Raw genomic sequence first — 25972 nt, forward strand, 5'->3', positions numbered from 1 at the left:
AATTAGTGGAGCCGGGCCTGGTTGCCTGTAGGCCACTGTTTTTCCCATGGTTTTTCCCACTGTTTTCCCCTGTAAAATTAGTTTTAGCAATGTGTAAACTTACTGAGCCACCAATATTAGCTGCATGGTTTTAAATGATTGTATAATTGACCACCATAGCTAATTGCATAGTTTTAGGTGATTTGTATAACTGACCACACTATCGGTATTTAACATTTTTAATGCTATTCTTAGTGCAATATTACTTAATTGGCTTTACAGGTCTTAAATAATATTGTGAAGTCTCAGTGTACTGACCCAGGGCTTTCCTTTATTGTATTTTTCTTTTGAGTGAGCACTTATGACCTCAGTTGGACTTAGGGTTGCTTTTGGGTAGTGGTTATTTTTATTTCTTTGTTTGTATTTTGGTTGATATTGATTGTGTATATTCTTTCTGATTGGGTTGCTTTAAGGTTAAATTATAGAGGTGTATGTGCTACACTCTTTCATTATTGTGTTTTCATTTTGCTCTTGGGGTCAGAACCTTTATAAAGCACTGTTGCACTTTAGTAGTCTATTTATAACTTCCATGATTGTTGCGAGTATTGACTAAATAAAGTACATTTATTTATATATTATATATATTTTATATTTAATGTGTCTGGATCCCTCTTTTACTATTTAATAGAAACAAAGTCCAGAAACTTCAGGTTAGTAACAAGTTTATTTATTAGGCTTCCACACAACATAAAATAAATGAGTGTTAAAATTTTATTCTGATTATTTTTCTCCCCAGGAACAATAAAAGTGAAAACATAAATTAAAATACAAAACATCAAATTTATCATTTAATTAAATGACAAACAGCCATCATTACCTGACCCACCACGACCCTGACCAGGATGAAGTAAACATTGAATCTGTAAACATTAACAAACAACATCACATTTAAATGAATATATGTAGTAATCATTTCAGTAATTTCAAGAAAATCATTCAATCATTTATTAATGTTCGCTGCTCCTTCCTAATCAGGGTCTTGGTGGGTCCAGGGTCCACCTAAAAAGAAAACAGGCTTAATGCAATAATACACCCATGACAGGGTACCAAATAATAACAGGCAAACACCAACAGATTTATTTACTCATACAGGAGCAGTATAGAGCTGCCAAATAACTTGCTGGCTTTTAGGAGGTGGGAGGAACCAGAGTACAGAAAGAAACTCATGTGAACACATAGAGAACATACCAAACCTTTTGCAAACAGTGGGCAGATGTGAGGTTTAAACCCAAGAGATCTGCAGCCTTTTTCAGATCTGAAGCCATTTAATATTCAAAACAAGAAGAAATCAGGCACTGAATAAATGGTTTGTAATACATTTAAAAATGTTCAAATGTTTCATTTTAAAAGAAAATCTTCATAAATGTATCACTGCCTCACACAAGATTCTAAAATCACACAAACAGTTTAATGTTACACTTTCATGTAAATTTTACATTTAATTTGTTGAATCTGACAATTTCACTGTTGATCCATAATAAACTCCAAACCCCGGGTAGAGGGGCTGAGTAAACTTGGTCTGAACTCTGTGGAGGAGCTTCATTGTATCAGAGACGCTGTAGAAGGACAGAGTTCCTGCTCTGTAATCCACATACACTCCTATTCTAGAGGAACTCCGCATTGTGGGAATTTCAGTTGTTTTGCGTTTGTGCCAGAAGAAAAAGGTGGATGGAGAACACTCTAACCTCCAGGACTGATTATTACCTCCAAACACACACTCATTACCACGTCCCTTCCTGCTGATGCTTTTATATGACACTGCTATATAAACCCCACCATCCCCACTCCACTCAACCTCCCAGTAACAGCGTCCACTCACACTCTCTCTACACAGAACCTGAGTGTAACAATCAAATCTATCTGGATGATCAGGATACCACTGTAATCTTTCACTCCATGTCGCTACTTTGTTCTCCTCAGACAGATGGAGGTGTTTATTTACTGTGTTTAGATCCAGTGTGAACCGACAGAAATCTGGAGAGGAAACACAACATACAGCAATTAACATGAAAGAGAGTGTGTGTAACTATGTGTGTGTGTGTTACTATGAGTGTGTGTGTGTGTATTTGTAAGTGTTATGCACGTTACTATGTGTGTATGTGTTTGTAGGTGTGTTACTATGAGTGTGTGTAGGTGTGTTGATATGTGTGTGTTACTCTGAGTGTGTGTATGTTTGTGTTTGCATTACTTTGATTGTGTGTGTGTTACTATAAGTGCGTGTTTGTGTTACTATGAGTGTGTGTGTGGATGTAAGTGTAAGGTGTCTGTGTGTGTAGGTGTGTGTGTGTGTGTGTGTGTGTGTGTGTGTATAAAGTGCCCTATTCATGTGTGCACAGCTGCAATTGATCACATTACAACCCCAAATCAAATAATGAAAATAAAATAAAAACACAGAGTTCCTTATATTTACTTTGACTTGTATTTGATGTCAGACAGGATGAACCTGAGATATTTAATGTTTTATCTGCTCAACTTTATTTCATTTATTAATAAACGTCCATTCCTGCATTTCTGGCCTGCAAAATATTCCAAAAAAAGTTGGGACAGGGGCAATTGAGTCTCTGATGAGTAAAGATGATCAGAGGATCCAGTTTGTCCACAAATGTGTGAGAAAATGATTGAAATGTTTAAAAACAATGAACCTCAAAGAAAGATTGGAAGAGATTTGCATGTTCTCCCTCTACAGTGCAGAATATCATTAAACCATTCAAGGAATCAGGAGGAATTTCAGTGCGTAAAGGCCAAGGACACAAGCTTAATCTGAATGCTCGTGATCTTCGATCCCTCAGACGGCGCCGCATCAAGAACCTCCACTCAACAATAGCTGACATAACCACATGGGTGAGGGATTATTTTATCAAACCTTTATCAAGCTCTACAATACAGAGTTACTGCACAAATGCCACTTAAAACTTTACTGTACAAAAAAGAAGCCTCATGTTAACCATGTCCAGAAGCAGCATCGACTTGTCTGCGCTCGGAGGCATCTAGGATGGACCATCACACAGTGGAAACGCGTATTGTGGTCAGATGAATCAGCATTCCAGGTCGTTTTTTTAGACGTGTGCTCTGGACCAAAAGCGAAAAAGACCATCCAGACTGTTATCAGCAACAAGTACAAAAGTCAGGGTCTGTCATGGTATGGGGTGTGTCAGTACCAGGGTCTGTCATGGTATGGGGGCGTGTCAGTACCAGGGTCTGTCATGGTATGGGGGTGTGTCAGTGCCCTTGGTAAAGGTAATTTACACTCTGTGATGCAGCATTAATGCAGAAAAGTACATTGAGATCTAAGAGCAACATCTGCTGCCTTCAAGACGTCGTCTTTTCCAGGGACGTCCAGCATTTTTCAACAAGACGATGCAAGATCACCTGCTGCACACATTACAAAGGCATGGCTGTGGAAAAAGAGTGTACGGGTACTGGACTGGCCAGCCGCAAGTCCTGACCTGCCCCAATAGAGAATGTGTGGAGAATTTTGAAAGGAAAAATGTGACGACGACCCCGTACTGTTACACGTTAAGACGTGTTTGCAGGAAGAACGAGACAAAATAAAAGCTGAAACACTAAATCACTTGGTCTCCTCGGTGGCAAAACGTCTTTAAAGTGGTGAAAAAGAACGGCAACTTTATTGTACAGTGGAACCTCGGTATACGTCTGCTTTGGTATAAGTCCAACTTGGTATACGTCCTGTTTGGATAAGAAAAATTTAGCTTGGTATACGACCTTTATTTGGAATACGACTCGCATGCTAGAACTTGTATGGGTCAAAATCAGTCATGACACCGCGCACTACTCGTTTAACTCTCAGGTACTGTACTACAGGTACTGTAGTCCCGTTAACGGAGCGCCGTGTTGCTAGGCAACATGAGGGCGAACATAACATTCGCAAACTATTACACTATTTCTTGGACGAAACACTCGCTTAATGATTAAGATTACTGTTTATATTAATCTGGACATTTCCATGTGTAGTACATGACTTAAAATAGTGTTCAACCAAGTTTGTACAGTTTCTTTTTGTTTTCTTTTCAGTGGCGTATTAATATGGAATGATGTGAGGTGGTCACAGGTGCGCTTTTATCGGGGATTTAACAGCGGCTTTAAACGCAGCTCAGCCAATCAGATTTTAGGACCGGAACTATGTTTTATAAATAATTTTATACAACCCTATCAACGTATAATATGCCAATAACAATAGGATTTTTTTCATGGGAACAGATTAATCACTTTCCCCTTATTTCCTATGGGAAAATTCGTTTGGTATACGTCCTGTTTGGTATAAGTCCAAGGTTCTGGAACCGATTAAGGACGTATAACGAGGTACCACTGTATTATATTATATTAATAAATGAAATGAAGTTGAGCAGATAAAACATGAAATATCTCAGGTTCATCCTGTCTGACATCAAATAAAAGTCAAATTAAATGTAAGAAAATCTGTGTTTTTTTATTATTTGGGGGTGCAAATACTATTTTACAGTGCTGTTTATGTTTGTGTTTGTGAGAAACTTACACTGTAGAAAATCTTCTCTGGTTTTAGGTTCAGGAGGTGAAATAATCTGGACTTTCTTCACTACAGAAAGAGTTACAGTACAATCACTAATCACAGTAAATAAATATTAACATCAGAAAGTGTCGTGGGCATCATGGTGGTGCAGCTGGTAGAGTCTGTGCTACACAGCAATGTCTCAGGAACTTTGGTTCGATCCTTACTTCTGGTCACAGTCTGAGAGATTTGGAATATTCCCCCAGTGTTAATGGATTAATAAAGTGTTGTGCTTTAACTCACCTTCATCTGGTATCTTCTCAAACTGCTCTTCCCAGAATTCTTCTACTTTTTCTCTCAGCTGAGATACAGACTTATCAAATGAGAGGAAAGGACTGATTGTGATGGCGGGTGATTCTGCAGATCCAGCAGGAGTCGAGAGAGACTGGAAACTCTACATCCAGATAAATCATGTTCATAGAGAAACAACAAGATGATGATGAACCACAAATGATGGACGAGACACAAAGAACAGAGTGACGTTTCTCTAAATAACATTAACACTGATTCATGATCTCTAAAATGAACCGTATGTCCAGAAGTATTCAATGAATTTTTATGCTTGTATTTGAACAAATCAGTTCAAAATGAAACTTTATTGTGTGAGTGGAACAAGGTCACTTTGGCAGTGGTTACCCAGCTTTTATAATTCTTTTTAGTGGAGTTTTTTTTTCTTGAATGAGCAAAGTTAGGGAGCACCTACAATTTCATCTGTATACAGAAAGTAGACAAATAAAAAACCGCATTTATCATCAATACCAGTCACTACTAATATTTGGTGATGTTGTATGGTTAAGTCAACACACCTACTGTCCACATCATTTAAGACATGTTGGACAAGTGGCTAACAGTCTTACATATTTGGCTAATTGTTGTTAAACATTTCACCCTCAGACAACTACAAACAGTTCACCTCATGGCTCTGTCAATTCACAACATACTTTGGTCCTACATTTTCCTCAGTTCCCTTATTGCCTTATAAGCTTTTCTGGAAACATGTTTGGTAATTATAGACTGTAGACAATAAAATTATTCCACAGCCGAAAATCCCTCCCATTTTTACATCTAGTTTTTAAATAAAAACGTTTTGTAAAATCTACTGTCCGCACTTTTAACAGAATTGTGTTCACATCCTTCACATGGCTGAACATGCTCTTTTACCAGCTGCCCCTGGGACTTGCAACCTATCAAATGTCCACATTTAAGATAAATTATTAACATAATTAACCTCACCCAGAGCTCCATCTATTCAATGTGTGGCTGTCCACCAAAAACCCTGTTATTTCCCTACCTGTCTACCAGAGACATCCATCAATATTAAATCTAATCTCTCAGTATCTGATATCAGCAAGTTCTTACTATTTCTTATCTTTTTAATGTTACTGTCATCAAGTTTTTCACATTCTGAATATTTATTATTAGCTGGACTGGTGCACCAATAATGTAATTATATAATCATTTATAACACATTTTATAGTAATAATTTATCCACATCTCATACATTTATTGTGGTGTCACCCCTGTCAGGTCACATCTAATAATAACTGTTAGTGCTGTTACCTGGAGGAAATGGATGGGATCCTCTGTGTGTGAAAGCTGCTTCAGTTCAGCATCTTTCTTCTTCAGATCTACAATTTCTTGCCCCATCTGCTTAATTGTTTTTTCAGCTTGACTTACTGCAGCTTTCTCTCGATCTCTGATCAGATCTTTCATCCAAGAACATCTTCTGATAATTGAGTCGATCAGTTCAGTACAGATCCTCTCAATGTCTGTGCAGAACGCTGTTAGAAGATTCAGACAGAGGAAACGTTTCTCACTCAGATATTTTCCTGCACCTTAACCTAATGATTAAAAAAAGGTTGGTTGGTCTGTGACACAGTGTGCATCATGTGAAATCAAAAGAAAAAGGTCAATGTTTTCCAACAATTAAGTACAAGCTAAAACTTGAAAAGAATACAATTTCAAATTTGTAATAGTAAAACTCGCTTAGATTGCATGGAACAATTTGCATTGTAACTTACTGATTTATAAAACATTATTAAAAAATTATAATTGTATGGATCTGATCTAATTATAGAAAAAACCCAGACTTATACACACATCAGAGCTAAAAAATAAAGCAAATTATGTCACGCTTGGAGCCTCAGGGTGATCCTGTGCTCCAGTGTGCCACGCCCTTCTCTCCCCAGTCTCCAGCCAGCCTCCCTCTCCTGATTGGTTAGCTGGGGCTAATTAGCCCCAGCTGCTACTATTTAGCAGAGGTTCAGGGAAAGGCTGGTTGGAGATTATTTGAGTGTAACTCTGTCTGTTTGCTGCTGGTAACTCTGTCTGTTTGCTGCTGGTAACTCTGTCTGTTTGCTGCTGGTAACTCTGTCTGTTTGCTGCTGGTAACTCTGTCTGTTTGCTGCTGGTAACTCTGTCTGTTTGCTGCTGGTAACTCTGTCTGTTTGCTGCTGGTAACTCTGTCTGTTTGCTGCTGGTAAATCTGTCTGTTTGCTCCTGGTAACTCTGTCTGTTTGCTCCTGGTAACTCTGTCTGTTTGCCCATGGTAACTCTGTCTGTTTGCTCCTGTTAGTCTGTTTAGTCCTGTTTAGTCCTGTTCTGTCTGTTTAGTCCTGTTCTGTCTGTTTAGTCCTGTTCTGTCTGTTTAGTCCTGTTCTGTCTGTTTAGTCCTGTTCTGTCTGTTTAGCCCTGTTGGTCTGTTTGTTTGGTACTGTTTAGCCTGTTTAGTCTTTGTTTAGCCTGTCCGTTAGCCTGTTTAGTCTGTTTAGCCTGTTTAGTCTTTGTTTAGCCTGTCCGTTAGCCTGTTTAGTCCGTTTAGCCTGTTTGTTCACCCTGTTAGTCTTGTAAGCCCTGTTAGCCTTGTTAATCCGGTTTAGTCTTGTTCAGTCTGTTCAGCCTGTTTAGTGTGTTTAGCCTGTTCTGTCTTGTTTAGTGTTTATTAATAAATAGTTTCTATCACACATCTCTGCGTTTGTGTCCGCCCATCCTGTCCTTCTAGCCCACATAGCGTTACAGAATAATCTCCCAATATAGGACACAGCGAGATGTCTTTTGTTCAGGTGTTCCCTGATTTTGACTCCACGGGGTTCCCTCAGACCTTCCCGCTTAGTAGGCCAGCTCCATATGATGGAAGAGACTCATTTGTCGGAGGCTTCCTTCTTCAGAGCCAGCTCTACCTGCAGAACCTTCTGGACCCCCAGCCAGCTGAAACAGACAAGGTTCTGTTCATGATGTCAAGACTGAGGGGTGCTGCTCGTGAATGGGCTAGGCAGCTTTGGTCTGACAGGGGAGCTGAGCTGAACTCGGTTAAGGTGTTTGAGGGCCTCGTGCGAGCAAAATTTCCAGGAAAGAACCCTTACAGGTCTGGTGTTGGGACGTTTTCCCAACCTCCTAAGCCCATTGGAGGCGCTACATGCAGCAAAGCGCCCACTGCAGCTCATACCCGGCATCCAGTGCCCACTGGGGAAGTTAAATTTTCCCCCGTGCCCACTGCTGATGTGGTCTGGGTGCCAGTGCCCGCTACTCATGCTCGTGACCGTCCCATGTCCACGTTAGGAGCCAGCCAAAATTCTTATGGTCCTGTTTCTTGTTTCGACCCCAAGGGCTCCGGGGGTCTCCCTGTTTGTTTGCCGGCTCCAGTCCCGTGTACTCAGGTTCAGCTGAGTCCAGTTTCTCCAGGGTCCAAACAGCTGACTTTTGACGCATATCCAGGGTCCAAGCAGCTGATTTCGGATGCCTCTCCAGGGTTTTCGCAGCTGAGTCCAGTTTCTCCAGGGTCCAAACAGCTGACTTTTGACGCCTCTCCAGGGTCCAAGCAGCTGATTTCGGACGCCTCTCCAGTGTTTTCGCAGCTGAGTCCAGTTTCTCCAGGGTCCAAACAGCTGACTTTTGACGCCTCTCCAGGGTCCAAGCAGCTGATTTCGGACGCCTCTCCAGTGTTTTCGCAGCTGAGTCCAGTTTCTCCAGGGTCCAAACAGCTGACTTTTGACGCCTCTCCAGGGTCCAAGCAGCTGATTTCGGACGCCTCTCCAGTGTTTTCGCAGCTGAGTCCAGTTTCTCCAGGGTCCAAACAGCTGGCTTTTGACGCATACTCAGGGTCCAAGCAGCTGATTTCGGACGCCTCTCCAGTGTTTTCTCAGCTGAGTGACGTTTCTCCAGTGTTTTTGCAGCTGACTTTGGACGCCTCTCCAGGGTCCTCACAGCTGAATCAAGGAGATTCTCAAGGATTTGTGCAGCTGATTAATGACGTTTTTCCAGTGTTTTCGCAGCTGACTTCGGACGCCTCTCTAGGGTCCTCGCAGCTGGTTAATCATGTTTCTCAAGGATTTTTGCAGTTGACTTCGGAAGCCTCTTCGCCAGGCTCCACGCAGCTGACTCCCGAAGCCTCTTCGCCAGGCTCCACGCAGCTGACTCCCGAAGCCTCTTCGCCAGGGTCCTCGCAGCTGACTCCGGACGCCTCTTCGCCAGGGTCCTCGCAGCTGACTCCAGACGCCTCTTCGCCAGACTCCACGCACCTGACTCCCGAAGCCTCTTCGCCAGGCTCCACGCAGCTGGTTTTTGGTCTCAAGTTGGCGCCCCCCGATGGCGCTTTTGGTCTCAAGTTGGCGAATCCCGATGGCGCTCCTGTTCCCGAGTTGGCGCATCCCGACGGCGCTCCTGTTTCCTCGTTGGTGCCCCCTGATGGCACTCTTGTTTCCTGGTTGGTGCCCCCAGATGGCGCTTCTGTTCCTGAGTTGGTGTCCTCCGACGGCGCTTCTGTTCCTGAGTTGGTGTCCTCCGACGGCACTTCTGTTCCTGAGTTGGTGTCCTCCGACGGCACTTCTGTTCCTGAGTTGGTGTCCTCCGACGGCACTTCTGTTCCTGAGTTGGTGTCCTCCGACGGCACTTCTGTTCCTGAGTTGGTGTCCTCCGACGGCACTTCTGTTCCTGAGTTGGTGTCCTCCGACGGCACTTCTGTTCCTGAGTTGGTGTCCTCCGACGGCACTTCTGTTCCTGAGTTGGTGTCCTCCGACGGCACTTCTGTTCCTGAGTTGGTGTCCTCCGACGGCACTTCTGTTCCTGAGTTGGTGTCCTCCGACGGCACATCTGTTCCTGAGTTGGTGTCCTCCGACGGCGCTTCTGTTCCTGAGTTGGTGTCCTCCGACGGCGCTTCTGTTCCTGAGTTGGTGTCCTCCGACGGCGCTTCTGTTCCTGAGTTGGTGTCCTCCGACGGTGCTTCTGTTCCTGAGTTGGTGTCCTCCGACGGCGCTTCTGTTCCTGAGTTGGTGTCCTCCGACGGCGCTTCTGTTCCTGAGTTGGTGTCCTCCGACGGCGCTTCTGTTCCTGAGTTGGTGTCCTCCGACGGCGCTTCTGTTCCTGAGTTGGTGTCCTCCGACGGCGCTTCTGTTCCTGAGTTGGTGTCCTCCGACGGCGCTTCTGTTCCTGAGTTGGTGTCCTCCGACGGCGCTTCTGTTCCTGAGTTGGTGTCCTCCGACGGCGCTTCTGTTCCTGAGTTGGTGTCCTCCGACGGCGCTCCTGTTCCTGAGTTGGTGTCCTTCGAAGGTGCTTCTGTTTCCTCGTCGGCACTCCCAGATGGCGCTCCTGTTTCCGAGATGACGCCCCCAGATGGCGCTCCTGTTTCCGTGTTGGCGCCCCCCGATGGTACTTCTGTTTCCGTGTTGGCGCCCCCCGATGGTACTTCTGTTCCCACGATGGCGCCCCCCGACGGTGCTTTTGAACTCTCGTCGGCGCTCCCCGACAGCGCTTCTGGTCTCCTATCATGCCTACCGCAAGGCATATTAAATGACTTCAAATTTGCCCCTCAGGGTCCAGGACCTCCTTTTTGCTTTTGGTTTTTGTATTTGGGCACGCCAGGAGTCGTGCCTTCGGGGAGGGGCCTACTGTCACGCTTGGAGCCTCAGGGTGATCCTGTGCTCCAGTGTGCCACGCCCTTCTCTCCCCAGTCTCCAGCCAGCCTCCCTCTCCTGATTGGTTAGCTGGGGCTAATTAGCCCCAGCTGCTACTATTTAGGAGAGGTTCAGGGAAAGGCTGGTTGGAGATTATTTGAGTGTAACTCTGTCTGTTTGCTGCTGGTAACTCTGTCTGTTTGCTGCTGGTAACTCTGTCTGTTTGCTGCTGGTAACTGTCTGTTTGCTGCTGGTAACTCTGTCTGTTTGCTGCTGGTAACTCTGTCTGTTTGCTCCTGGTAACTCTGTCTGTTTGCTTCTGGTAACTCTGTCTGTTTGCTCCTGGTAATTTAGTCTGTTTAGCCAGTTAGTCTGTTTAGTCCTGTTTAGCCCTGTTAGTCTGTTTAGTCCTGTTCAGTCTGTTTAGTCCTGTTCAGTCTGTTTAGTCCTGTTCTGTCTGTTTAGCCCTGTTCTGTCTGTTTAGCCCTGTTCTGTCTGTTTAGCCCTGTTCTGTCTGTTTAGCCCTGTTCTGTCTGTTTAGCCCTGTTGGTCTGTTTAGTCCTGTTCAGTCTGTGTAGCCCTGTTAGTCTGTTTGGTACTGTTTAGCCTGTTTAGTCTTTGTTTAGCCTGTCCGTTAGCCTGTTTAGTCTGTTTAGCCTGTTTAGTCTTTGTTTAGCCTGTCCGTTAGCCTGTTTGTTCACCCTGTTAGTCTTGTAAGCCCTGTTAGCCTTGTTAATCCGGTTTAGTCTTGTTCAGTCTGTTCAGCCTGTTTAGTGTGTTTAGCCTGTTTTGTCTTGTTTAGTGTTTATTAATAAATAGTTTCTATCACACATCTCTGCGTTTGTGTCCGCCCATCCTGTCCGTCTAGCCCACATAGCGTTACAAATTAAAACAATGAATAAAATAAATAAAATTAAAGCTACAAACACAGTGCCTAGATCCTGTACTTTTAAAGTTAATATAAACTAATAAAACATGAAAGGTTAGAAGGGCTACTGTAAGTCACTCTTATTGTCTTGGAAAATTATGTGATAAGATAAGAGACTTTATTGTCATTGTACTGTAGTTATACAACGAGGTTTGGTAGCTCTCAGTAGAGAGATCAGCAGCAATAATACAATAAACATAGGACAAAAATTATGTTCATGGCTTTAAACATTTTACAAGTAAAATTACATATTGAGTTCAGTCCCGGCCAGTTGCTGTGGCTGAAAAAAAAATCTACAGTGGTGCTTAAAAGTTTGTGAACCCTTTAGAATTTTCTATATTTCTGCATAAATATGACTTAAAACATCATCAGATTTTCACACAAGTCCTAAAAGTAGATAAAGAGAACCCAGTTAAACAAATGAGAAATATTATACTTGCTCATTTATTTATTGAGAAAAATGATCCAATATTACATATTTGTGAGTGGCAAAAGTATGTGAACCTTTGCTTTCAGTATCTGGTGTGACTCTGTACAGAACAGCTTCAACTCTGGGATGTTGGTGGGTTTCCTCACATTAACTGCTCGCTTCAGGTCCTTCCACAACATTTCGATTGGATTAAGGTCAGGACTTTGACTTGGCCATTCCAAAAAATTAACTTTATTCCTCTTTAACCATTCTTTGTAGAACGACTTGTGTGCTTAGGGTCGTTGTCTTGCTGCATGACCCACCTTCTCTTGAGATTCAGTTCATGGACAGATGTCCTGACATTTTCCTTAAGAATTCTCTGATATAATTCAGAATTCATTGTTCCATCAATGATGGCAAGCCGTCCTAGCCCAGATGCAGCAAAACAGGCCCAAACCATGATACTACCACCACCATGTTTCACAGATGGGATAAGGTTCTTATGCTGGAATGCAGTGTTTTCCTTTCTCCAAACATAACGCTTTTCATTTAAACCAAAAAGTGTTAGGTTCTGTGGCGTCAGGGGAATGTGCCATCTCTCCCTGACACCACAGGCCTTACAGAGCAGAAACGAGCTGTGCATTTAAATACCTGGCCAGCTCGTTAGGGCGAACGGGCTGCACCTGTGCCTTCCCTTATTTAAGGGATAGGTGCAGAGCTGCAGCCGTCGCACCTTCTGCTTTTGTTGGCCGTTTTCTCTTTTCTTTCTTTCAGTTTGTTTGGCACTGCGGTGTCCTTTTATGTTTGTTTATTTTTAACTCTAGGTTGTGCCGCCGCCGCCGGGCCACCGCTATTGGGCCGCCGCCAGGCCGCCGCCGCCGCCGAGCCGCCGCCATTGGGCCGCCGCAGTCGAGCCGCCGCCGCCGCCTGGTCGCCGCCATTAGGTCGCCGTCAGGCCGCTGCTGTCAGGCCGCTGCCGCCGAGCCGCCGCCGCCGCCGTGTCGCCGCCACCGTGAGATCCTATTATCGCGCCCATAGGAACGCGACCCCCTCCCAGCGTAAACCGCTGGTGACAGCGTCGCGTTCCGCCCTCTGGAGCGCCGTCGCAAATGGCCACTTCCCAGCCACCTTGGCTGGTGACAGCGCCGTTACATTTCATCTTTGAAGTCCGCAAATAAATCACACCCGGTAGCTGGCATGGCGCTGACCAGCATAAACTGCTGGAAAGCGCCGTGCCATCCAGCTATCGTTGGTGTTACCCCCCCTTCTTCGGCCAACAGCGCGAGGTTTCCCACCTCGCGAACCCGGTCGCTTCGCCTCTTTAGTGCTGGGAGCGGTTTTGCTTTCAGCGTTGCTGTGGCAGCGTGCTTAAGCTCCCAGCCAGGAGGTGAGCGACCAGGGTTCGCGCCTCGTGCTTCCCCTTTTCTTTTTGTATGCTTTTCTGTTCCTTTCCAGCCCCCGACGTCACCGGCTGCCTTCGGGATTCCCCGAAGTGTTTTTTGTTCTTGTTATTTCTTTATTTTATTGGTATATTATGTTTATTATTTGTAAATAAAACCCTTTAATTTAAAATCCTCTGCATCCTTGGGTCCTTCCTCCCCCCCACGTAACAAAAAGTTCTATTTTGGTCTCATCCGTCCACAAAACATTCTTCCAATAGCCTTCTGGCTCGTCCACGTGATCTGTAGCAAACTGCAGACGAGCAGCAATGTTCTTTTCGGAGAGCAGTGGCTTTCTCCTTGCAACCCTGCCATGCACACCATTGTTGTTCAGTGTTCTCCTGATGGTGGACTCATGAACATTAACATTAGCCAGTGTGAGAGAGGCCTTCAGTTGCTTATAAGTTACCCTGGGGTCCTTTGTGACCTCGCCGACTATTACACGCCTTGCTCTTGGAGTGATCTTTGTTGGTCGACCACTCCTGGGGAGGGTAACAATGGTCTTGAATTTCCTCCATTTGTACACAATCTGTCTGACTGTGTATTGGTGGAGTCCAAACCCTTTAGAGATGGTTTTGTAACCTTTTCCAGCCTGATGAGCATCAACAACTCTTTTTCTGAGGTCCTCAGAAATCTCCTTTGTTTGTGCCATGATACACTTCCACAAACATGTGTTGTGAAGAGCAGACTTTGATAGATCCCTGTTCTTTAAATAAAACAGTGTGCTCACTCACACCTGATTGTCATCCCATTGATTGAAAACACCTGACTCTAATTTCACCTTCAAATTAACTGTGAATCCTAGAGGTTCACATACTTTTGCCACTCACAAATATGTAATATTGGATCATTTTCCTCAATAAATAAATGACCAAGTATAATATTTTTGTCTCATTTGTTTAACTGGGTTCTCTTTATCTACTTTTAGGACTTGTGTGAAAATCTGATGATGTTTTAGGTCATATTTATGCAGAAATATAGAAAATTCTAAAGGGAAAATTCACAAACTTTCAAGCACCACTGTATAACATTTAAAACATTTGACACTTGACACTCCTCTCCACCTAAAATCTTTTGGAGTAAATACAATTTTAGTACAGTCATATTGTTATAAATTGCAAACTAAAACAATCATTAACATGATAAAATGTTTTTAATGACCTGTAGTGTTTGGAGGAGAGTCTGACTGATCCTGAGAGCTTTTTGTTTAACAAACTTACCTTGTGAGACTCCACAGCGTTTATCAGCTCATTAAGTTCCTTCTCTCTGTTCTGGATTTTCTCCTTGAATTTTCTCTGGATCTTCAGAAGCTGCTTCTACACAGAATAATAATTCAGAATTTACTTGTACTGTGTACCAGCACCACACAAACAACAACATCAGTGTAAATGCTAATTTGCAACTGGGTCAACACCCCAAAAACTACAGTGAGGGGAAATTAGTATGTAACACTTTGTTTTTGTCAATTGGTTTAGTAGTATAAACACTTTAAATAACATCTGAAGATGTCTTGCACCATGTAAATTCCAGGTGATCCTTCAACTTTGTCATACATTTTGAAATTATCATACAGATTATTCTGGTGCCATCTCTTCCATAGGTAAACAGTTCACATATGCCCAGCCAGCCACATGATTGTGCTGACCGCTCACGTTCCGACACATGCACAGCCAATTATGCTCCTGTGATTTTATCTCCTTTAATAACTTTAATACCTAGTATCATCATCATCATCATTATTATGATTATCACTGTTATTTAATACCCAACCAATGTTAGGTGCACCTGATATTATGAGCAAGTTTCTGCATGATAAATGTGCCCAATAAAGTGTAAAATGTTAAAATAAAAAAATATTATGTTCTGCTAGAGTGAAACATAGTGTAATATCTGTGATAAAGCAGCAATAATATAAAGACATTAGTTGTTTATATTAAAGAGAGCTGTATAGTATTTTACCTGTTTCTCAGTTCTTTCTGCTGCAGCTGATATTGTATCATGTCCTTTATGATCATCCATGGTGCACAACATGCAGATACACTGCTGATCAGTACGACAGTTAACCTCCTGCAGTTTATCATGCTGAGAGCAGATCTGATCCTGGAGTCGTCTGGAGGCTTTAACCAGCTTGTGCTTCTTAAAAGCAGGAGATTCATAGTGAGGCTGAATGTGAGTTTCACAGTAAGAGGCCAAACACACCAGACAGGATTTAACAGCTTTGTATTTTCTCCCAGTACAAACATCACACTCCACATCTTCAGGTCCAGCAGAACAGTGATCAGGTTGTGGAGCTTGAAGTTCTGTTTTCTTCAGTTTCTCCACAACTTCAGCCAGAATGGTGTTTTTTCCTCACATCAGGTCTTTGAGTGAATTGTCTACACTGTGGACAGCTGTATGTTCTCTTATCATCCTCCCGATCCCAGTGTTTATTAAAACACACCATACAGAAACAGTGTCCACAGTGTGTAGTTACTGGATCCTTCAGTGTGTCCAGACAGACTGGACAGCTGTATTCGTCCTCCGACATTTTCTGCATGTAAACATAAACACAGCAAGTCATTTACAGTAGCTCAGACTTCCTGGTTTAGTTTGTGAGCGTTATGTTTAAAACAAGAGAGTTTAAAGTAAATCAACAATTTTAACTACATAAAGTAACAATAAACTGTAATAAACAGAAGTGATATAAACTCACCTGCAATCAGAAACTCAAATTACCAACAAAACTACAAACACAGACACGAAACAGATCTGCACTCAGACTGAACAGGATCAGATTAGTTTCACTTTCGTTTCTGCTGAACTAAAGGTGGGAGGGGAGAATGATAAGAATTAAAAATATGGTTGGTATTATTTTGAGATGTTATTCTTTGTGTTTTACTCTCTTACTACAAAAACGAACATATTTGACCTTTAAGAAAATAGTTGTAGTGTTATAAGTAAAGTTATAACTTTACATAGAAATGTAATGGACATGTAACTTTCAATGATTTTTGCTATTGTGTTTTTTCTGTAAACAGTTGAATGAAACAGCCTTCTTAGTCAACAAAGAAAGCACAACTTGTCTAATTGGGTTTTCCAAACATTTTGTATAAAAAATATCCATTTAACTGATACAAGAAAAAATTTCCAATATTGAAACTTATTCCTTTTTGTATTTTGTTAATGTAAACAAATTTAGATTTTTAACACAGAACTGGAACAGAGAAATTTTTTCTACTCATGACACATTTTAATGGTTTGGGATGCAATATAAATTTAAAACATAAAATAAATCTAGATGACTGAGAAGTTGGAATTGGAGACACTGAATTGCCCTGTAGGTGAATGTGTGTGTGTGTGTGTGTGTGTGTATGCCCTGCGATGGACTGGCGCCCTTTCTAGGGTGTTACTGTGTGCCTTGCGCCCATTGAAATGCATGTTCTCCCCATTTCTGTGTGGGTTTCCCCTGGGTGCTTCCGTTTCTTTCTACAGTTCAAAGACATGAAGTCAGGCTGATTAAAGATACAAAATTGTTCTATAGTTGATACTATAAATGAGTGTGTGTGTGTGTGTGTGTGTGTGTGTGTGTGTGTGTGTGTGTGTGTGTGTGTGTGTGTGTGTGTGTGTGTGTGTGTGCGTGTGTGCGTGTGTTTATATTTAAGGGCAACTCTAGCCTAGCGGTTAAGGTACTGGACTAGTAATCAAAAAAATTTAAGGTTGCTGGTTCAAGCCTCACTACTGCCAAGTTGTCACTGTTGGGCCCTTCAAGTCCCTTAACCCTCAATTGCTTAGACTGCATACTGTCACAGTACTGTATATTGCTTTGGATAAAAGTGTCTGCTAAATGCTGAAAATGTAAATGTACATAAATGCCATGATTTCTGAATGGGATGCCCAACAAGATCATGTGTCCACCTACTTAATTTCCTTCGGGAACAATAAAGTATCCATCCATCCATCCATCCATCCATCTATCTCTTTTGGCCATATAGCATAGCCAAACAGATGATGTCAACTTGTGCAACACTAACACTAGAAAACTAAAATATATGGATATTACTGGTAAATTATTATAAATCTAAACAGTAAATATTATTTTTAAAAGCAGATCTTTCCATGGAGATCAGGGTCTGGGCTCAGTCACAGAATGATGTTGTTTTGTTTTGCCATTTATGGACAGCAGAGGGGGCATGGAGGTGCAGATAAGGGTGTTGGTTCCTCTTTTTAATTCATTACTAAACATCAGAGACACTAAATAAATTCACATTTTCAGTTTGTTTTAGAAATTACAGGGCACTAGACCGTCACAGGGGAAGAATTGTGGAAACAATTTGGAGAATTTCATTTTCTGTTCCAGAAATGCTGTGCTTCTCTGTCCAAACTGAAGTCCATAAAGATATGGCTTATGGAGTTTTGTATGTAGGAACTAAAGTGGTCTTCACAATGCCTTGACCTTAACCCCACTGCAAACTTTTTAAATGGTTTGGAACATTGATTGCAATTCAAATCTTGAGGAGAGCACTGACAAAAGAGTGGGGTGTAATATAGCCTCATGTGGAAGGGGGCTATAAAATATTGCCTGTAATTTTAGGATGGGATGACCATCGGAGTCATAGTTAGGTGTCCACATACTATTGGCCACACAGTGGGCAGTGGTATTTATTTGCTGTATTTGGGTGCAGTGCAATTATTTGCATTTTAAGTAGTGAATCTCAGATTTATATATAATGGTAAACTGTAAACCTGGTGCATATTGTGTGCATTTGTTTATAACTGAGAACAACAGATTAAGAGTCAAAGTCTGGATTTAATACTGAAACTGCACATAATTTCCTCTCCATTATTTGTTATTCATATTTATTCACATGTAGTGTTCATTCAGTTAATCTATAAGGTCCTGTTTTTGGAGAAGGATCTTCTTTCTTGCATGACAGACTCTAAGCTTTAATGGGTGAAGTCAGAAAGTAAAATTACATTGTAGATGCATCATAATGGTAATACTGCTCCTGTCCACCAGAGACCGCCATTAACTTAATTCTGAATTGTGTACACCTAGTCTGTCAATTTAAGATGAGATAAAATAAGATAATCCTTTATTAGTCCCACAGTGGGGAAATTTAGTGTTGCAGCAGCAAATGGATAGTAAAGCACTCAGTACAAAAAATAGACAAATAAGCAGTACAATGTATAACAATATAGACAATTTAATAATAATAATAAAAAGTAATAAAGCTCTGAAAATATTTACAAAAAGAGAAAAAATACACACACTGCAGTTCTTACAGTAAAGCTGTTATTGATCTATTTTGTTTTCTTTATTTAATGATTTAGGTGAAGTCAAAAGCTTTTAAATCATTCGAGACATAATAAATGTATCAGTATAAATAATTATGAGATAAAAGTCCTTATATAATTATGAGATGGAACTCGAGAGGTGGGATCCTTCCGATCCCAGTATTAACACACACCTTACAGAAACTGTGTCCAGACTGTAGTTACTGACAGACAGACTAGACTGCTGAACTCTTCCTGAAATACTTAGATAATGGACTCTTGTAATGTTTTATTGCACTTATACACACTGCAACACAAATGCCATGAAACACAGAATAGTTTACAGCAGTTCAGACTTCCTAGTAATGTTTAAAAAATCATGAGCTAAATGGGTGTTTTGGAAAAAAGATTTAGCGGTATATAACTGAATTAAGGAAGAAATGCACACGACTATCAAGCAGAACTGATGTGTACAACTCTCTTGTAAAAAAGCAAACCTATCTTATTCATTTATAAACACTGATTATGTTGATTGTTATATGATAGCTAAGAGGCGTTTGACAAACTGACTCAGGTCAAGATAACTGCCTTGCTAAAATTGTGTTTTATTAAAGTCCAGTGATTGGTGCACAATGTCCCAGCCCAAATAACCAAAATTAAGCAAAATAAATAAATGAAAAATAATTAAGCAAATTAATACTAAGTGCTGTTCAATTATAGTACCCACAAATTCAGTAACATGTATTTCTGGAACATAAAAACTGGGCAGCACGGTGGCTAAGTGGGTAGCACTGTCGCCTCAAGAAGGTCCTGGGTTCGATCCCCAGGTCGGGCGGTCCGGGTCCTTTCTGTATGGAGTTTGCACGTTCTCCCCATGTCTGCGTGAGTTTACTTCGGGTGCTCCGGTTTCCTCCCACAGTCCAAAGACATGCAAGTAAGGTGAATTGGAGATACTAAATTGTCCATGACTGTGTTTGTGTCACACTGCTGGCCTCGGTGTGCTCGTGTGTGCCACGCCCCTCTTCTCGGTGAGCACACTCACTCCTGCCATGCCTCACTCCTGATTGGTCCCCCTGAGCAATCAGCCCCAGCTGATCCTAATCAGGGACCTTTTATAAGGAGAGCTGAGGAACAGGCTGGCAGGGGTTATTTTGGTTTATGGTGGTTATTTTTGACTTGTTTGTGTTGGACTTCCTCAGGTGATTACTTTGGTTTCTTTGGACTCTGGTTTGCTCTATGTTTCTTGCATTTGTTTGTAGTCAGTTCCTAGTTTGTGTTCCTAGCCTGTGTTTAGCCAGTGTTCCTAGCCTGTGTTTAGCCAGTGTTCCTAGCCTGTGTTTAGCCAGTGTTCCTGGCCTGTGTTTAGCCAGTGTTCCTGGCCTGTGTTTAGCCAGTGTTCCTAGCCGGTGTTTAGCCAGTGTTCCTAGCCTGTGTTTAGCCAGTGTTCCTAGCCGGTGTTTAGCCAGTGTTCCTGGCCTGTGTTTAGCCAGTGTTCCTAGCCGGTGTTTAGCCAGTGTTCCTAGCCGGTGTTTAGCCAGTGTTCCTAGCCTGTGTTTAGCCAGTGTTCCTAGCCTGTGTTTAGCCAGTGTTCCTGGCCTGTGTTTAGCCAGTGTTCCTAGCCGGTGTTTAGCCAGTGTTCCTAGCCGGTGTTTAGCCAGTGTTCCTAGCCTGTGTTTAGCCAGTGTTCCTAGCCGGTGTTTAGCCAGTGTTCCTAGCCTGTGTTTAGCCAATGTTCCTAGCTTATGTTTAGCCTATGTTCCTAACCCGTGTTTAGTCTGTATCCCTAGTTTATATTCCCGGTCCGTGTTCCCAGTCTGTGTTCCCAGTCCGTGTACCTAGTTCATGTTCCATACTCTTGTCATTCCCTTGTTTAAGTCTTTAATAAACCTCTTGTCATACATCTCTGCGTGTGTGTCCGCCCCCTTTGTCTTGTCTTTGTCTAGTCCTTAGCTCCACCGTGACATAATAACCCCTCTGCACTAGGACACAGCGAGATGTTTAGTGGTAGTAATTTTCCGGAGTTTGACTCCATGAGGTTCCCGCAGACCTTTGCACTTTGTAGGCCAGCTCCCTATGATGGAAGCAACCACAGTGTTGAAGGATTCCTTCTGCAGAGCCGGCTCTATTTGCAGTACCTTAGCGATCCTCAGCCCACTGAAAGACAGCAAGTGCTGTTTATGATGTCTCGGCTGAGTGGTGCAGCTCGCAAATGGGCTAGGTGGCTCTGGACTGAGAAGGGAGCTGAGCTCGACTCAGTGCAGGGGTTTGAGGGACTCATGCGAGATAAATTTTCAGATGCTCAGGTTCGGGTGAGTCCTTTGCCAGGTCCGTCTGTTTCCGTGACTCGTGGTCAGTCCAAGGCGTTTGTGAGGAAAGTTTATGACTGTATCCTGCCTGTTTGGGTAGCTTTACGCTCTCCAGTGTTTTCGCGAGACCAGTTTCAGAGTCCAGTTTCTCCAGGGTCCAAACAGCTGACTTTTGACGCCTCTCCAGGGTCCAAGCAGCTGATTTCGGACGCCTCTCCAGTGTTTTTGCAGCTGACTTTGGACGCCTCTCCAGGGTCCTCGCAGCTGAATGATGTTTCTCCAGTGTTTTCGCAAGTGACTTTGGACACCTCTCCAGGGTCCTCACCGTTGTTTCAAGGAGTTTCTCAAGGATTTTTGCAGCTGACTTCGGACGCCTCTCCAGGGTCCTCGCAGCTGAATGACGTTTCTCCAGTGTTCTCCCAAGTGACTTCGGACGCCTCTCCAGGGTCCTCACAGCTGAGTGATGTTTCTCTAGTGTTTTCGCAGCTGGTTTCGGACGCCTCTCCAGGGTCCTCACAGCTGAATGACATTTCTCCAGTGTTTTCCCAAGTGACTTCGGACGCCTCTCCAGGGTCCTCACAGCTGAGTGATGTTTCTCTAGTGTTTTTGCAGCTAACCCCGGACGCCTCTCCAGGGTCCTCACAACTGAGTGACGTTTCTCTAGTGTTTTCGCAGCTGACTTCGGACGCCTCTCCAGGGTCCTCGCAGCTGTATGACGTTTCTCCAGTATTTTCGCAGCTGATTTCGGACGCCTCTCCAGGGTCCTCGCAGCTGAATGACGTTTCTCCAGTGTTTTCTCAAGTGACTTCGGACGCTTCTCAAGGGTCCTCGCAGCTGACTCCGGACGCCTCTTCGCCAGGGTCCTCGCAGCTGACTCCGGACGCCTCTTCGCCAGGGTCCTCGCAGCTGACTCCGGACGCCTCTTCGCCAGGGTCCTCGCAGCTGACTCCCGAAGCCTCTTCGCCAGGCTCACCGCAGCTGACTCCCGAAGCCTCTTCGCCAGGCTCACCGCAGCTGACTCCCGAAGCCTCTTCGCCAGGCTCACCGCAGCTGACTCCCGAAGCCTCTTCGCCAGGCTCACCGCAGCTGACTCCCGAAGCCTCTTCGCCAGGCTCACCGCAGTTGATTTCTGTTCCCGAATTGGCGTCCCTCGGCGACGCTCCTGTTCCCGAGTTGGTGCCCCCTGATGGCACTCCGGTTCCCGAGTTGGTGTCCTCCGACGGCACTTCTGTTCCCGAGTTGGTGTCCTCCGACGGCACTTCTGTTCCCGAGTTGGTGTCCTCCGATGGCTCTCTTGTTCCCGAGTCGGTGCCCCCTGATGGCACTCCTGTCTCCAAAGGCGCTCCTGTCAAGTCAGCACCCCCAGAGGGTGCTCCTGGTTCTTTATCAGCACCCACCGACGGCGCATCTGAACTTTTGTCATGCCTGCCTGAGGACATTTTTAATGACTTCAAATTTACCCCGCAGGGCCCAGGACCTCCTTGTTTTTGTTTTTTAAGGCACTCCAGGTGTAGTGCCTTTGGGAGGGGCATCTGTCCCACTGCTGGCCTCGGTGTGCTCGTGTGTGCCACGCCCCTCTTCTCGGTGAGCACACTCACTCCTGCCATGCCTCACTCCTGATTGGTCCCCCTGAGCAATCAGCCCCAGCTGATCCTAATCAGGGACCTTTTATAAGGAGAGCTGAGGAACAGGCTGGCAGGGGTTATTTTGGTTTATGGTGGTTATTTTTGACTTGTTTGTGTTGGACTTCCTCAGGTGATTACTTTGGTTTCTTTGGACTCTGGTTTGCTCTATGTTTCTTGCATTTGTTTGTAGTCAGTTCCTAGTTTGTGTTCCTAGCCTGTGTTTAGCCAGTGTTCCTAGCCTGTGTTTAGCCAGTGTTCCTGGCCTGTGTTTGGCCAGTGTTCCTTGCCTGTGTTTAGCCAGTGTTCCTGGCCTGTGTTTGGCCAGTGTTCCTAGCCTGTGTTTGGCCAGTGTTCCTAGCCTGTGTTTAGCCAGTGTTCCTAGCCGGTGTTTAGCCAGTGTTCCTAGCCTGTGTTTAGCCAATGTTCCTAGCTTATGTTTAGCCTATGTTCCTAACCCGTGTTTAGTCTGTATCCCTAGTTTATATTCCCGGTCCGTGTTCCCAGTCTGTGTTCCCAGTCCGTGTACCTAGTTCATGTTCCATACTCTTGTCATTCCCTTGTTTAAGTCTTTAATAAACCTCTTGTCATACATCTCTGCGTGTGTGTCCGCCCCCTTTGTCTTGTCTTTGTCTAGTCCTTAGCTCCACCGTGACAGTTTGTTATAAACTTGTGAACTGATGAATCTTGTGTAATGAGTAACTACCGTTCCTGTCATGAATGTAACCAAAGTGTAAAACATGACGTTAAAATCCTAATACACAAACAAACATAAAAACCAGGAAGGATATGCTCTTGTCCAATATTTGAACTGGCTTCATTCAATGAAGTTGGTACTTTATTGGGGTGCTACACAATATACTGTAAAAGAAATCAGGGGTGGATTTTATTTCTGATTATTTTATGTTTAGCAGAAATAATAAAAGTGAAAAATCAAACACAAAACAAATTAAATAAAATGACTTAAATAGCGATTACCGTCTGACCCACCATGACCTTGACCAGGATGAAGCAGATTTGTAAACATTAATAAACTATCACATAATAATACCCGTTTTAGGAAAATCAATCATTTATTAATCATTTGTTTATGTTCACTGCTTTCCCGGACCCACCAAGGAAACAGGTACGATGCAGGAAAAAAAAAGGACAGGGTCCAGTTAATCACAGAGAAATATTACATTACTCTCCCCCAATAGGAAAACTTTAGAGCAGCCAATCCACCTACTGGATTTTTTGAAGATGGGTGGAAACCAGAGTACATAAAGAAACTCATGTGAACACATAGAGAACATACCAAACCCCTTGCAAATAGTAAGCAGATGTGAGGTTCAAACCTAAGAGATCTGCAGCCATAAATGTATCACTGCCTCACATGAGATTCTAAAATCACTCGAACAGTTTAATGTTACACTTTCTGTAACGGTCCCGCCAGTGCAGTCAGCCGCCAGCAAGGGGGCCTGGGCAGCGCAGGGGAAGAGCTGGTGGATCGGAGCGTCAGAACTCCAATCCCCAGAATCCCCAGCGTCAGTGCCAACCAGGCTCAGCTGTACTGCATTTAAAGCCGGCGTCAGACAGCAGCCAGTGTTCAGTGCGACGGTAAAGGTGGGTATGTGTAAAAGAGAAAGATAGAAAAGAAAGAAAATGAAAAGAAAGGAAAAGAGGAGAAAGGGAAAGAACGGAGCGACAAAGGAAGATAAAGAAAGGGGAAAGAACAGAAAAGTAAAGCACAGAGAGGAAATTAAAAAGAAAAGTAAACATTATTGAGGTTGTTAACCTGCACGAGAAGGAAGCTCAGTTCTCCTCTTTCGTTACGTTTGTTTTCAGCATTGTCTCACAAACACAATAAATTTTTCGAAAGAGAACAGAGATGGTTCTCCACGGGAGAGTTGTGTTTTATTTCAGCTTTGAAAACTTTCCTTTGTTTGAGTACGCCTTTATTTTCTCACCGCCTTTTGTAGCAGTTAATCCATTATCTCCGCGTCTAGCTCAGTGGCGCGTTGATAAGTCATAGTGCTAGAGATCAGTCGGCACAACAATTGTATTATTAAACATAAATAATACCATAAACTTATACTGATTGTTCAACTTCACTATTTATTTTATTGAAATACACACACATATTAAACATTCTGCGCTTGGGTCCACCGCCACACCCACTCCCTGTAACACTTTTATGTAAATTTTACATTTAGTTTGTTGAATCTGACAGTTTCACTTTTGTTCCCAAACCAACCCAAAACCCCGGGTAGAGGAGCTGAGTGAACGTGGTCTGAACTCTGTGGAGGAGCTTCATTGTATCAGAGACGCTGTAGAAGGACAGAGTTCCTGCTTTGTAATCCACATACACTCCTATTCTAGAGGAACTCGGCATTATGGGGGTTTTAGTTCCTTTGTTATTGTGCCGGAATAAAAATCTGGATGGAGAACAGAACAAAATCCAGGACTGATCATTACAACCAAACCAACACTCAGAACCACGTGCTCTCCTGCTGATGATTTTATATGACACTGCTATACAAACCCTATTATTCCCACTCCACTCAACCTCCCAGTAACAGCGTCCACTCACTCTCTCTCTACACAGAACCTGAGAGTAATAAGTAAATCTATCTGGATGATCAGGATACGACTGTTCTGTTCCACTCCTGGTCGCTACTTTATTCTCCTCAGACAGATGGAGGCTTTTATGTGCTGTGTTTGGATCCAGTGAGAACCAACAGAAATCTAAAGAAGAGAAAAACAACATAAATCAATTAACATAGAAGAGTGTGTGAGTGTGTGTGTGTGTGTGTGTGTATGTTTGAAGGTGTTTGTGTTACTGTGGGTGTGCTACTGAGTGTGTTTGTAAATGTGTCTCTGTGTGTGTTCGGAAAGCTAGCTCTCTCTCTACATAGACGCATTTTACATCATCCTGTGTGCGCTCCCAAGGAGGCTGTTTGAAATCCTATATGCCTTAATATCCTCACTACTGAGGCATCTTAAAATTTCAATGTTATTTTGGCTCAAGAACTAGTGAGTATCCGACGCTGCCTTAGTGATCAAGGCAATCCCAGAATTCATTGCGAGTCGGGCGCTCTTCTCTCACAGAAAAATAAACATGGCTGATGGTGCGGACAAACAAATGGAGTTATTTTCAAAGGTTTATAAAATATTATTGATTTTTAACTTGTATAAACTTGTACCAAGTGTTTTTATTTGCAAGTTCGGGCTTATCAGAAAATGTAACTGTTATCAGTACTTATAATATTAACTTACAATATTTACATGTTAGCGTGCTGTGCTACCTCAATCCTTCTGTTTTAATGGCAAGATGCTAAATGCTAACCGCGAAACCCAGAATGGAATCTCTGTCTAAGTAGTATGTTCGAATAACCTGCCTTATAAGTCATTTTGTGTGTGTGTGTGTGTGTGTGTGTGTGTGTGTGTGTGTGTGTGTATTTTATAAGATTTCTGTTTCTGTTCTTGTTCTGTTACTGAATGATTTTGACACAAAATCTTCTGGGTCAAAAAAATTCGGACAGCAGTTTAATTTTATTTAA

The 25972-nt window shown here is 43.1% G+C and overlaps 1 protein-coding gene and 1 pseudogene across 2 annotated transcripts in view; one reads left to right on the forward strand and one right to left on the reverse strand.

Annotated features, from left to right (window-relative positions):
• The window catches only part of LOC134312489 (tripartite motif-containing protein 16-like), a 210840-nt pseudogene that overhangs the window by 10813 nt on the left and 174055 nt on the right, over positions 1–25972 (forward strand).
• Positions 718–25972, reverse strand: part of LOC134312491 (tripartite motif-containing protein 16-like) — a 41686-nt gene continuing 16431 nt past the window's right edge. Inside the window, exons 5-7 of one of the 2 annotated variants that reach the window (XM_062994482.1) lie at positions 11470–11478; positions 4553–4603; positions 718–2013 (exon numbers count right to left, since the gene is read on the reverse strand). In XM_062994482.1, the coding sequence (XP_062850552.1) occupies positions 1478–2013; positions 4553–4603; positions 11470–11478 (596 nt within the window). In that variant the 3' untranslated portion in view covers positions 718–1477. Of the gene's footprint in view, positions 2014–4552; positions 4604–11469; positions 11479–24525; positions 25158–25972 lie in introns of those variants that run through there. The other variant, XM_062994483.1, reaches the window with a different exon arrangement.

Source organism: Trichomycterus rosablanca, chromosome 4, assembly GCF_030014385.1.
Source record: "Trichomycterus rosablanca isolate fTriRos1 chromosome 4, fTriRos1.hap1, whole genome shotgun sequence".
NCBI classification, from domain to species: Eukaryota; Metazoa; Chordata; class Actinopteri; order Siluriformes; family Trichomycteridae; genus Trichomycterus; species Trichomycterus rosablanca.